The sequence below is a fragment of the Marmota flaviventris genome, chromosome 12 (assembly GCF_047511675.1).
Source record: "Marmota flaviventris isolate mMarFla1 chromosome 12, mMarFla1.hap1, whole genome shotgun sequence".
NCBI lineage: Eukaryota > Metazoa > Chordata > Mammalia > Rodentia > Sciuridae > Marmota > Marmota flaviventris.
In genome coordinates this window covers 19,312,161-19,324,513 of record NC_092509.1, presented here as the reverse complement: position 1 = coordinate 19,324,513, position 12,353 = coordinate 19,312,161, and the positions used below count along the sequence as shown (strand labels likewise).

Genomic DNA, 12,353 nt, shown 5'->3' with positions numbered 1-12,353 from the left:
ACTTTCCTTATATCAAAGAAGACATTTGGCATTTGTTTTTTAGGGATTGGCTAGCTTCACTTAGCATAATCTGCTCTAATGCCATCCATTTCCCTGCAAATTCTATGATTTTGTCATTTTTTAATGCAGAGTAATACTCCATTGTGTATAAATGCCACATTTTTTTTTTATCCATTCGTCTATTGAAGGGCATCTAGGTTGGTTCCACCGTCTTGCTATTGTGCATTGTGCTGCTATGAACATCGATGTAGCGGTGTCCCTGTAGCATGCTCTTTTTAGGTCTTTAGGGAATAGACCGAGAAGGGGAATAGCTGGGTCAAATGGTGGCTCCATTCCCAGCTTTCCAAGAAATCTCCATACTGCTTTCCAAATTGGCTGTACCAATTTGCAGTCCCACCAGCAATGTACAAGTGTACCCTTTTCCCCACATCCTCGCCAGCACTTGTTGTTGTTTGACTTCCTAATGGCTGCCAATCTTACTGGAGTGAGATGGTATCTTAGGGTGGTTTTGATTTGCATTTCTCTGACAGCTAGAGATGGTGAGCATTTTTTCATGTACTTGTTGATTGACTGTATGTCCTCCTCTGAGAAGTGTCTGTTCAGGTCCTTGGCCCATTTGTTGATTGGGTTGTTTGTTATCTTATTGTCTAATTTTTGGAGTTCTTTGTATACTCTGGATATTAGGGCTCTATCTGAAGTGTGAGGAGTAAAGATTTGTTCCCAGGGTGTAGGCTCCCTATTTACCTCTCTTATTGTTTCTTTTGCTGAGAAAAAAACTTTTTAGTTTGAGTAAGTCCCATTTGTTGATTCTAGTTATTAACTTTTGTGCTATGGGTGTCCTATTGAGGAATTTGGAGCCCGACCCCACCGACTGTAGATCGTAGCCAACTTTTTCTTCGATCAGACGGTGCGTCTCTGATTTGATATCAAGCTCCTTGATCCATTTTGAATTCACTTTTGTGCATGGCGAGAGAAAGGGATTCAGTTTCATTTTGTTGCATATGGATTTCCAGTTTTCCCAGCACCATTTGTTGAAGATGCTATCCTTCCTCCATTGCATGCTTTTAGCCCCTTTATCAAATATAAGATAGTTGTAGTTTTGTGGATTGGTCTCTGTGTCCTCTATTCTGTACCATTGGTCCACCCGCCTGTTTTGGTACCAGTACCATGCTGTTTTTGTTACTATTGCTCTGTAGTATAGTTTGAAGTCTGGTATCGCTATACCGCCTGATTCACACTTCCTGCTTAGCATTGTTTTTGCTATTCTGGGTCTTTTATTTTTCCATATGAATTTCATGATTGCTTTCTCTATTTCTACAAGAAATGCCGTTGGGATTTTGATTGGCATTGCATTAAACCTATAGAGAACTTTTGGTAATATCGCCATTTTGATGATGTTAGTTCTGCCAATCCATGAACAGGGTATATTTTTCCATCTTCTAAGATCTTCTTCTATTTCTCTCTTTAGGGTTCTGTAGTTTTCATTGTATAAGTCTTTCACCTCTTTTGTTAGGTTGATTCCCAAGTATTTTATTTTTTTTGAAGATATTGTGAATGGAGTGGTTGTCCTCATTTCCATTTCAGAGGATTTGTCGCTGATATACAGGAATGCCTTTGATTTATGCGTGTTGATTTTATATCCTGCCACTTTGCTGAATTCATTTATTAGCTCTAATAGTTTCTTTGTAGAGCCTTTTGGGTCTGCTAGGTATAGAATCATATCATCTGCAAATAGTGATAATTTAAGTTCTTCTTTTCCTATTTTTATGCCTTTAATTTCTTTCGTCTGTCTAATTGCTCTGGCCAGTGTTTCGAGAACTATGTTGAACAGAAGTGGAGAGAGAGGGCATCCCTGTCTAGTTCCAGATTTTAGAGGGAATGCCTTCAGTTTTTCTCCATTCAGAATGATGCTAGCCTGAGGCTTAGCATAGATTGCTTTTACAATATTGAGGTATGTTCCTGTTATCCCTAGTTTTTCTAGAGTTTTGAACATAAAGGGATGCTGTACTTTGTCGAATGCTTTTTCCGCATCTATCGAGATGATCATATGGTTCTTATTTTTAAGTCTATTGATGTGGTGAATAACATTTATTGATTTCCGTATATTGAACCAGCCTTGCATCCCAGGGATGAATCCTACTTGATCATGGTGTACAATTTTTTTGATATGTTTTTGTATCCGATTCGCCAGAATTTTATTGAGGATTTTTGCATCTAGGTTCATTAGAGATATTGGTCTGTAGTTGTCTTTCTTTGAAGTGTCTTTGTCTGGTTTAGGTATCAGGGTGATGTTGGCCTCATAGAATGAATTTGGAAGTTCTCCCTCCTTTTCTATTTCCTGAAGTAGCTTGAAAAGTATTGGTATTAGTTCTTCTTTAAAGGTTTTGTAAAATTCTGCTGTATACCCATCTGGACCTGGGCTTTTCTTAGTTGGTAGTCTTTTTATGGTTTCTTCTATTTCCTCAATTGATATTGGTCTGTTTAGGTTTTCTATATCCTCCTGACTCAATCTGGGCAGATCATATGACTTAAGAAATTTATCTATGCCTTCACTATCTTCTAATTTGTTGGAGTATAAGGATTCAAAATAGTTTTTGATTATCTTCTGTATTTCTGAAGTGTCTGTTGTGATATTGCCTTTTTCATCCCGTATGCTAGTAATTTGAGTTCTCTCTCTTCTTCTCTTCGCTAGCATGGCTAAGGGTCTGTCGATTTTGTTTATTTTTTCAAAGAACCAACTTTTAGTTTTGTCAATTTTTTCAATTGTTTCTTTTTTTTCGATTTCATTAATTTCAGCTCTGATTTTAATTATTTCTTGCCTTCTACTTCTTTTGCTGTTGTTTTCCTCTTCTTTTTCAAGGATTTTGAGATGAAGTATGAGATCATTCATTTGTTGGTTTTTTTTCTTTTTTTAAGGAATGAACTCCAAGCAATGAATTTTCCTCTTAGAACTGCTTTCAGTGTGTCCCATAGATTCCAATATGTTGTGTCTGTGTTTTCATTTATCTCTAAGAATTTTTTAATTTCCTCCTTGATGTCTTCTATAACCCATTGATCATTCAGTAACCTATTGTTCATTCTCCAAGTGATGTATGCTTTTTCCTTCCTTCTTTTATCGTTGATTTTCAGTTTCATTCCATTATGATCAGATAAGATGCATGGTATTATCTCTACTCCTTTATATTGTCTAAGAGTTGCCCTGTGACATAATATATGATCTATTTTTGAGAAGGATCCATGTGCTGCTGAGAAAAAAGTGTGACTGCTTGATGTTGGGTGGTATATTCTGTATATGTCAATTAAGTCTAGGTTATTAATTGTGTTATTGAGTTCTATAGTTTCCTTATTCAACTTTTGTTTGGAAGATCTGTCCATTGGTGAGAGAGGTGTGTTGAAGTCTCCCATGAGTATTGTATGGTGGTCTATTAGACTCTTGAACTTGAGAAGAGTTTGTTTGACGAATATAGCTGCACCATTGTTTGGGGCATAAATATTTATGATTGTTATGTCTTGTTGGTGTATGGTTCCCTTAAGCAGTATGTAGTGTCCCTCTTTATCCCTTTTGATTAACTTTGGCTTGAAATCTATTTTGTTTGATATGAGTATGGACACTCCTGCTTGTTTCCGAAGTCCATATGAGAGATATGATTTTCCCAACTTTTCACCTTCAGCCAATGTATGTCTTTTCCTATCAAATACGTCTCCTGTAGGCAGCATATTGTTGGTTCTTGTTTTGTGATCCATTCTACTAGCCTGTGTCTCTTAATTGGTGAGTTTAAGCCATTAACATTTAGGGTTATTATTGAGATATGGGTTGTTCTTCCAGCCATATTTGTTTATTTATGTTACTAAACATGGTTTGTTTTCCTCTTTGATTATTTTACCCCCCTTTACTGTCCTACCTCCCACTGTTGGTTTACATTGTTATTTTCCATTTCCTCTTCCTGTAATGTTTTGCCGAGGATGTTTTGAAGAGATGGTTTTCTAGCTGCGAATTCTTTAAACTTTTGTTTATCGTGGAAGGTTTTAATTTCATCTTCCATCCTGAAGCTTAATTTCGCTGGATACACAATTCTTGGTTGGAACCCATTTTCTTTCAGTGTTTGAAATATGTTATTCCAGGATCTTCTAGCTTTCAGAGTCTGTGTTGAAAGATCAGCTGTTATCCTGATTGGCTTACCCCTAAATGTAATCTGCTTCCTTTCTCTTGTAGCTTTTAAAATTCTCTCCTTATTCTGTATGTTGGGCATCTTCATTATAATGTGTCTAGGTGTGGATCTCTTATGATTTTGCACATTTGGCGTCCTGTAGGTTTCTAGGATTTGGGATTCTGTCTCATTCTTCAAGTCTGGGAAGTTTTCTCGTATTATTTCATTGAATAGATTGCTCATTCCTTTGGTTTGGAGTTCTGTACCTTCCTGTATCCCAATGACTCTTAAGTTTGGTCTCTTAATGTTATCCCATATTTCTTGGATGTTCTGCTCATGGTTTCTTAACAGTCTTGCTGAGCTGTCTATGTTCTTTTCCAGTTGAAATACTTTGTCTTCATTGTCTGATGTTCTATCTTCTAAGTGTTCTACTCTGCTGGTAGTATTTTCCATTGAGTTTTTAAGTTGTTTTATTGCTTCCTGCATTTCTAGGATTTCTGTTTGTTTGTTTTTTATAACCTCTATCTCCCTGTATAGGTGATCCTTTGCTTCCTGGATTTGTTTGCGTAATTCGTTGTCAAAGTGATCTTTCATTGTCTGATTTTGCTGTTTAATGTCTTCCTTGATACTCCAGATCATCTGAAGCATGTATATCCTGAATTCTTTATCTGACATTCCATCTGCTGCAGCTGTTACCTCTTCTAAAGTTGAGTTGACCTGCATTGCTTGTGGTCCTTTCTTTCCTTGTCTTTTCATACTGCTTGTGTTTCTTTCTGCTTGGTGAAACTGTTGTGTTTTTGAAATGTTTTTTTCCCCTATATATTTATATTGCTCTTGTATAGTTGAAAAGTCTCCCTTGCAGGGTCGGGCGGCGGTCTGCCTACCTTGCAGGCGCGGGCGGCGGCTCTGCTCTGCCCTTACTCCAATTGGGGTATTGTGGCTACCACGCCGGCAGGTCACTGGGCCGGGCGCGGGCGGCGCCTCTGCTCTGCCTCTACTCCAATTGGGGTGACGAGTGTACCACGCCGGCAGGCCAACGGGCCTGATCCGCCAGTCGGTTGCAGGTCTGCCTACCCTGCAGGCGCGGGCGGCAGCTCTGCTCTGCCCCCCCTCCAGTTGGTGTGACTTGTCTACCACACCCGCGGACCACTGGGCCTGTTCCGGGCGCGGGCGAAGGCTCTGTTCTGTACCTACTCCAATTGGGGTGACGTGCCTACCACCCCGGCCTGCCTCTGGGCCTGTTCCACCAGTCGGTCGCAGGTCTGCCTACCTTGCAGGCACTGGCGGCGACTCTGCTCTGCCCCTACTCCAAATGGGGTGACGTGTCTGTCACACCGGCAGGCCACTGGGCCTGTTCCGCTGGTCGGTCGCAGGTCTGCCCACCTTTCGGGCACGGGTGGCGGCTCTGCTCTGCCCCTACTCCATTTGGGGTGTCGTGACTACCACGCCGGCAGGTTGCTGGGCCTGTTCCTGGCACGGGCGGCGACTCTGCTCTGCCCCTACTCCAATTGGGGTGACGTGTGTACCACGCCGGCAGGCTCCTGGGCCTGATCCGCCGGTCTGTCGCAGGTTTGCCTACCTTGCAGGCGCAGGCGGCGGCTCTGCCCTGCCCCTCCTACCACGCCTGCGGACCGCTGGGCCTGATCTGCAGGTTCGTTGCAGGTCTGCTCACCCTGTGGGCACGGGTGGCAGTTCTGCTCCGCCCCCACTCCAATTGGGGTCACGTGACCACCACACCGGCGGGACCTGATCCGGGCTCGGGCGAAGGCTCTGCTCTGCCCCTACTCCAGTTGGGGTGACGTGTGTACCACGCTGGCAGGCCGCTGGGCCTGACCCGCCATTCTGTCGCAGGTCTGCTTACCTTGCAGGTGCAGGCGGCGGCTCTGCCCTGCCCCTCCTACCACATCCGTGTACCACTAGGTCACGGGTCTGCCCACCTTGCAGGCGCGGGTGGCGGCTCCGCTCCGCCCCCTCTCCAATTGGGGTCACGCGACCACCACGCTGGCGAGCCGCTGGGCCTGCTCCAGGCGTGGGCTGCGGCCTGGCTCCTCCCCTCTGGCTCGATGACAAATCGAGAGAGACGGGTGTCTGTGCCTCACCCTCCCTACCAGGAGACCAACTGTTTCTGTCGCCGCTGGTATTGATGAAGTTCTCTCCTCTGCTGCTTTCTGGTGACATCAGATCTCTGCCATGTTGGTATCCTATGCGAATGGCAGCATTTCGTTCCCTTTGCCGGGTAACCAAAGCAACGAGTGAGTCCTGACCGGCCCTCAGCAGGACCCGGAACGAGAAGCAGTTTCCGTGGGCTCCTTAGCCCTGGGCCAGAGCAGTTCCGGGAGCCGGAACTCGGCCGCTCCGTGCTCGGTGTAAGCTCTGATAAGAGCAGGCTCCAAGAAGCAGTTTCCGCGGGCTCCTTAGCCCTGGGCCAGAGCAGTTCCGGGAGCCTGAACTCGGCCGCTCCGTGCTCGGTGTATGCTCTGATAAGAGCAGGCTCCAAGAAGCAGTTTCTGTGGGTTATTTAGCACTGAGCCTGAGTAATCTGTCTGCAAGCCGCAGGCAAATGGCAGCCTGAAATTACCTGTTCTATGGCTGAATGAGCTGAGGTCAGTCGAAAACAGGGATGGTGACGTCAGCTCTCCAAGATGGTGGCCGCTGGCCTCCTCTGTGGTCTGACCGGTGTGGAGAACCAAAATGGACCGCTTTCTTCCCCGTCTCAAACCCAGAATTCAGCACTGAGTACGGTGCTTGCACGGCTGGCAGAAACTGCAGCGCTGTATCCCTGCGCCGCTATCTCCTCGTTTCCCAGCACGTGCTGCATACTCTAGCCGCTGGGCGATTTGCTGAATAAGCAGTGTTACCCTCCGTGCGACAAATCTCTCGTGTTTGAGTCCCCGTAGCTGATCCTCGTGCGATGGAAATCCTTCCTCCAGGTTCCGGAGCACCCCACTATTGCTGGAAATTCCTAACAAGATAGCCTTTAGCCGTCCTGACTCGTCATACTCCCACACAGTGACGTGGCACACGGGGGCAATGCACTCCCCTCGCCGCCATCTTCCTCCCCTCAACTGTGTTTTTAGTGTTTACATGTTAGTAGAAAATGAATATTTCCGTAGGCTGTATATGATATATGTTTCTACTATTCAGCAGGAAAATGTAAATTTAAAACACTTAAATGTTGTAAGAAGCTAGTTTTTGTATTTTATAATTTTCAACAAGTGAGCATATGTTTTTACCTAATAGTAAATAATTGAATATCTCAAGAAAAGATAATACAGAGATGGATAAAACCTGCAGCCCTGATGCCAGGGAAGAAGCTCTGTTCTCCAGGGCCTGCCTGTCCTACCTGTTAAAAAAGTGATAAGATTAGGAGAGGATTTTTCACAAAAATTACCATCATTATATATTAAAATATTAAACACAGTCCCAGTTCAGTCAGGGGACAAGCTGGCACTGGCGCTGAGTGGTGCCACCAGATCTCCCGATGGACTCAGGAGATACTAGGTGACGTCTCCATCACAGTCTTTCAGGAATGGGATCATGTCCACTCCTTCATTTTTCATCTGGCCTGTTTCATCCTCAGTGTTCTAGAAGACCACAGTCAGTGGTAGTAGGGATCAGGGACCTAGTGTCACCACAGTGTAAGTAACAGACCTGGGCTGTTGCCAGGGACTTCCCAGTTGTGGATCCCTTCCACAACATCATTGTTCCATTTGATCTTTTGCTATATTAATATGCTGTCTAAAATCTTTTCCTCTCTCAGGGGGCCAACTGTTGTTATTCACAGTGGAAGCCATCAGGAAGTTAGTCTTTATTAAAAGACTAACTAAAAGTGCTCTATTGGAATATGCATATTTTCTTAGATAGAGATGCCTATGCAGATCTATCCAGTTTTCCATATTGTGATGTGGGACATTTAATTAAAAGATCATTTGTACATTTGCCTTTACAATAATTACTCATTATTATTCCGTGCTCCACCCATCAATTTTGAAAGCTTTGGCTGTGTAATGACCTTTTTTCTTTTTTATAAATTGTATTGCATCTCCAATTGGTATGGAGAACTAAGGTTTTCCCCCATATTTTAAATAAATTACACTCTTCCCTTTTATTTTTTATGCTGAGTATATAATTTTCCTTTTTTTTAATGTGGACATATTTGAAGGATTTGGGACTGTGTTTAATATTTTAATATATGATGATGGTAGTTTTTGTGAAAAACCCTCTCCTAATCTTAACACTTTTTTAACTTATTTTTTTGGCCAATGTCTTATGATTTTTCTTTAACTCTTACATATTTTAGTTTATATAATCATTTTCTGGAAGTCTGCAAAAAAAAAACAATCAAAAAGTAAATAAAATTGGTAAAAAAAAATAGCTTCTTCCTACTGTATGAGACTTTTAAAATACCACATATGTATATAATAAGTTTGCTATGTAGAAGTCTTTTGAAGAAAAGTTTATTCCATCTCTATAATCTCTCTGGTCCAAACTCTGTGATCCACGGGAGCTATTTGAAAATTGTTCTTCCTCACATTCTTACTTTTTGTTTATTACATAAAAGAAAAAAAAAAGTGGGACCATAATGTGGACATGTCATTGGGTTTTGGTTCCAGGAGTCCCTGTAGATACCATATATGGGTGCTCACATTCATTGCATGAAGTAGTATAGTATTTTGCTTACACCTCTTCCTTTATACTTTAAATGATGTCTCAATTACTTAGAATACTTAATACAATGTGAATGTTGTTCAGATAGCTGCCCCACTGTAGTATTTGGGGAATAATGACTAGAAAAACGTGAATTGCATGTTTATTGCAGATACTTTTTTTGCTGCTGTTAATTATTTCTGATCTGTGGAGCTGGGGTTGTGGCTCAGTGGTAGAGTGCTTGCCTTCCATGTGTGAAGCACTGGATTCCATCTTCACCACATAAAAATAAATAAGTAAATAAATCAAAGATATTGTGTACATCCACAACTAAAAAAAGATTCAAAAAATATTTCTGATCTGTGCTTGATTGAACCCATCCGTGGATGCTGCAGAGAGCCAACTGTATGTTACTTAGTTTTCTTTTCTCTTGACATCTCTTCAGATTACATTACATGTATTACTTCCTGTCAGCCATGTTGTTTTTAACTTGCATTGTTTAATACATTAATTCCAGCCTGAAGATCCTTGCACGTGTGATGACGGCTAAATTCTTGCATACAGAAATTCGAGAAAAAGGGGGTGCTTATGGTGGAGGTGCCAAACTCAACTATAATGGAATTTTCACTTTTTACTCTTATAGGTGAGTTGTCTTTTCACCACATCTCATGTGTGAACACACACACTTCGTTTTACTTCTAGTACTTGGCTGTATTAATTACCAGTGTAATTATATATCATCTTGTATCCTTGGTCTTGCAAGGACCAGGAATAGGAGTGTAACATTGTATTACTTATTTTTAAGTAAATCCTCATTTGCTAATTGTCACATTAGCGACCTAAGAGCCTTCTGAGCCCCTCTCTGTGGTAGAGGCCTAAGGGAGATCTGTTTTAGGTTTTCAGAGACCTGCTCTGTGCCCAGGCCGTACCTAGATGAGGGGTGAAAACAGCCCATAGACGCTCCCCTCACGATCCCCAGAAGTTGCCTTCAGAACCATGATGGTGGGCAGAAAGGACTCGAAGTCTTTCCACTCAGATACAAGGAAATATCTCAATAATTATCCAACCTTTGGGCAAATTCTAGACTATTCTGAGTTTATCTTGTGGAAGTATTTTTGTTTAACCTTGAACTTTTCCACTAGTCTCCCATAACGTCACTGTGATTCTGACTTCCCTGCATCCATGTGTTTTTCTCTCCTGATAGAATCACAAAAGAGCATTTTAAAATAATTTGTCAATAAAATTAGGCAGGTAGACCATGTCACCAAATATAAGGAGTTTGTCATGAGGTTGTTGTGGTCAGATTTAACCTTCTGCAGAGTATAATTGCTCTGTCAGTGTGGTGTTTGGAATACGACACGTTAAAGGTAGAGCTGTTAACAAAGAGAAAATGTCGATGAACTCTTAGTCAACATGTAATTTTCATTACTTTTTCCATTGGTAAAATCCTTCAGTCTTTAACTGTGGTTTTCCAGGGATCCAAATTCAGTAGAAACACTCCAATCTTTTGAGAGGGCTATCGACTGGGCTAAATCTGGAAAATTCACAGAACAGGACATTGATGAAGCCAAACTCTCTGTTTTCTCTGCTGTAGATGCTCCTGTTGCTCCTTCAGACAAAGGTAATTTGAGTAAATAATGAAATCCTTGATGTGTGTTATTGCCAGCTAAAACTCGAGTTTTCTGAGTACTTGCTTCTTGGCATGTGGGGACTACAGGCAGCAACTCCGTCTTGTTTTTTTCACATCTCTGTCCTTTTTCCATTGTGATATGGTTTTCGTATTTAACAACCTAAACAGTGACCTTGAAGTCATGCTTCCTGACAGCAAGTCAAGAACATGTTGATGTTTTACTTCAAATGAGTGGAATCATACAGCGAGGTCGAATTGCTGACCCAGTAAAACACCTTGCATTAGAGTTGAGTATTTTTGACTTGGCATGAGAACAGCCACGTCATCATGTAGCGCCATTCTGTTCACAGTATTACCAGTCATAGGTGACCCTTACCAACTCTTTATCCACACTCCAAAAGTGGGACTCTGTAGCAGAGGTGAGTATGGCTCTGTGGTAAGTGGAGGTCAAGGTTTGACCTCTCTGGGCCATGCAGACACCTGTTTGAAATACATCAATAAAGTAACCTCAGTGTCCCTACCTGGTTGTGAGCACAGAGGCCCCCACTTGAGCCATACCCAGATAGCTCCTCCATCTGTACCTGTGGTTTTCCTTTCAGGACTGGACCACTTCTTGTTGGGTCTTTCAGATGAGATGAAACAGGCACACAGGGAGCAGCTCTTTGCCGTCAGCCACGATAAGCTGGCTGCCGTGAGCAATGAGTGAGTATGCGCGCTGTGGTGTGACGTGTCCAGTTAGTGAAATTCAGAAATGTGAAGACTTTCTGTAGACTTGGAGAATGTGTGTAATGTAGAAAATAGTTCAGATTTACTGTCTTCCTTTCAGGTACCTTGGCATTGGGAAGAGCACACATGGATTGGCTATACTTGGACCAGATATTGCAAAAATTGCTAAGGACCCCTCATGGATAATAAGATAACTGGTCTCAAGTATTTTTGACTGGACTCTGGAACTCATTTGAACCTACATGTGTATAGGCTCTTAAAACTGAAGCCTCTGAGCCAGAGTTAACTTGGAAGATCAGAAATGTTACTGCTTTTCCCAAAAATCATGTTGATTTTAAAATGTGGCCAAAAGTACTGACTGGCAAGTTGAAGTATGAGGGAAGTATGGTCATCATGAAGAAATTGAAGTGATTATATAAATGAAGATTTTAAAACTTATTAATCCTAAAACATTTATTTTAAAAATAAAAGGCAACTTTGACCTACCTGTTTGTCATTATTTTAAATGACATTTTGCTGAAATTGAACACTGTAAACCTTCATTAAAAATTGATGAATAAGTGACAAGGGTATTCCAGCATCTGTCTGCTTGTTGCGATCACACCATGGACCAGCGGAAAAGTCAGCCCCACAGATGTGAGTCAAACAGGGCAGCCCGAGGGGAGTCCAGCTCAAGAACAAGGCATGTTCTATTAAGAAGTGTTAAACTGAGTTTTTCCCACTGTCTTTACTGGGACAGAACACTTCTCAGGACCAGCTCGCCTCTATTGTTTTATCCTCAGATTTTGTAAACAGAACTTTCTAAGTTGCTCCTTCCCTTCCCTCTGTGAACTCTTTCCCCCATTATCTGGAGTATCGTATTTTCTCAGTAGTTGAGTGGGCAGAGCTCAGTTTTTTAATCTGGTGCTGGTACGTTGCCTCCTGCAGACTAGACCCATATGTGGACTGAAGAGGAGGCAGAAATGCTTTTCCCTAGTGACTTATCAGTTCAGTGGGATTATCCCCATGTCTATGGACTGACTGTCCAGCAGCCCTTCAGAACCCTCTGAAGAGTTCCAACCTAGGCCCAACCAGAAGCATGGCTGTTTGTAGTCTGCAGGACATACTGGGAATCAGATTCTTTGTAACATTTCCCTTTGTGGTTTTAATGTGCAACTAGGATTCAAATACAGTATATGATAGCTTATACTTAAGGCATTTGT

The 12,353-nt window shown here is 42.1% G+C and overlaps 1 protein-coding gene across 2 annotated transcripts in view; it reads left to right on the top strand.

Annotated features, from left to right (window-relative positions):
* Pitrm1 (pitrilysin metallopeptidase 1) overlaps positions 1 to 11,636 on the top strand; it is a 42,351-nt gene extending 30,715 nt beyond the window's left edge. For both annotated transcript variants that reach the window (XM_027953014.2, XM_071619882.1), the window contains exons 24-27: positions 9,313 to 9,438; positions 10,271 to 10,416; positions 11,025 to 11,127; positions 11,252 to 11,636. In XM_027953014.2, the coding sequence (XP_027808815.2) occupies positions 9,313 to 9,438; positions 10,271 to 10,416; positions 11,025 to 11,127; positions 11,252 to 11,345 (469 nt within the window). In that variant the 3' untranslated portion in view covers positions 11,346 to 11,636. The remainder of the gene's footprint in view (positions 1 to 9,312; positions 9,439 to 10,270; positions 10,417 to 11,024; positions 11,128 to 11,251) is intronic.
* Positions 11,637 to 12,353: the final 717 nt, after the last annotated feature.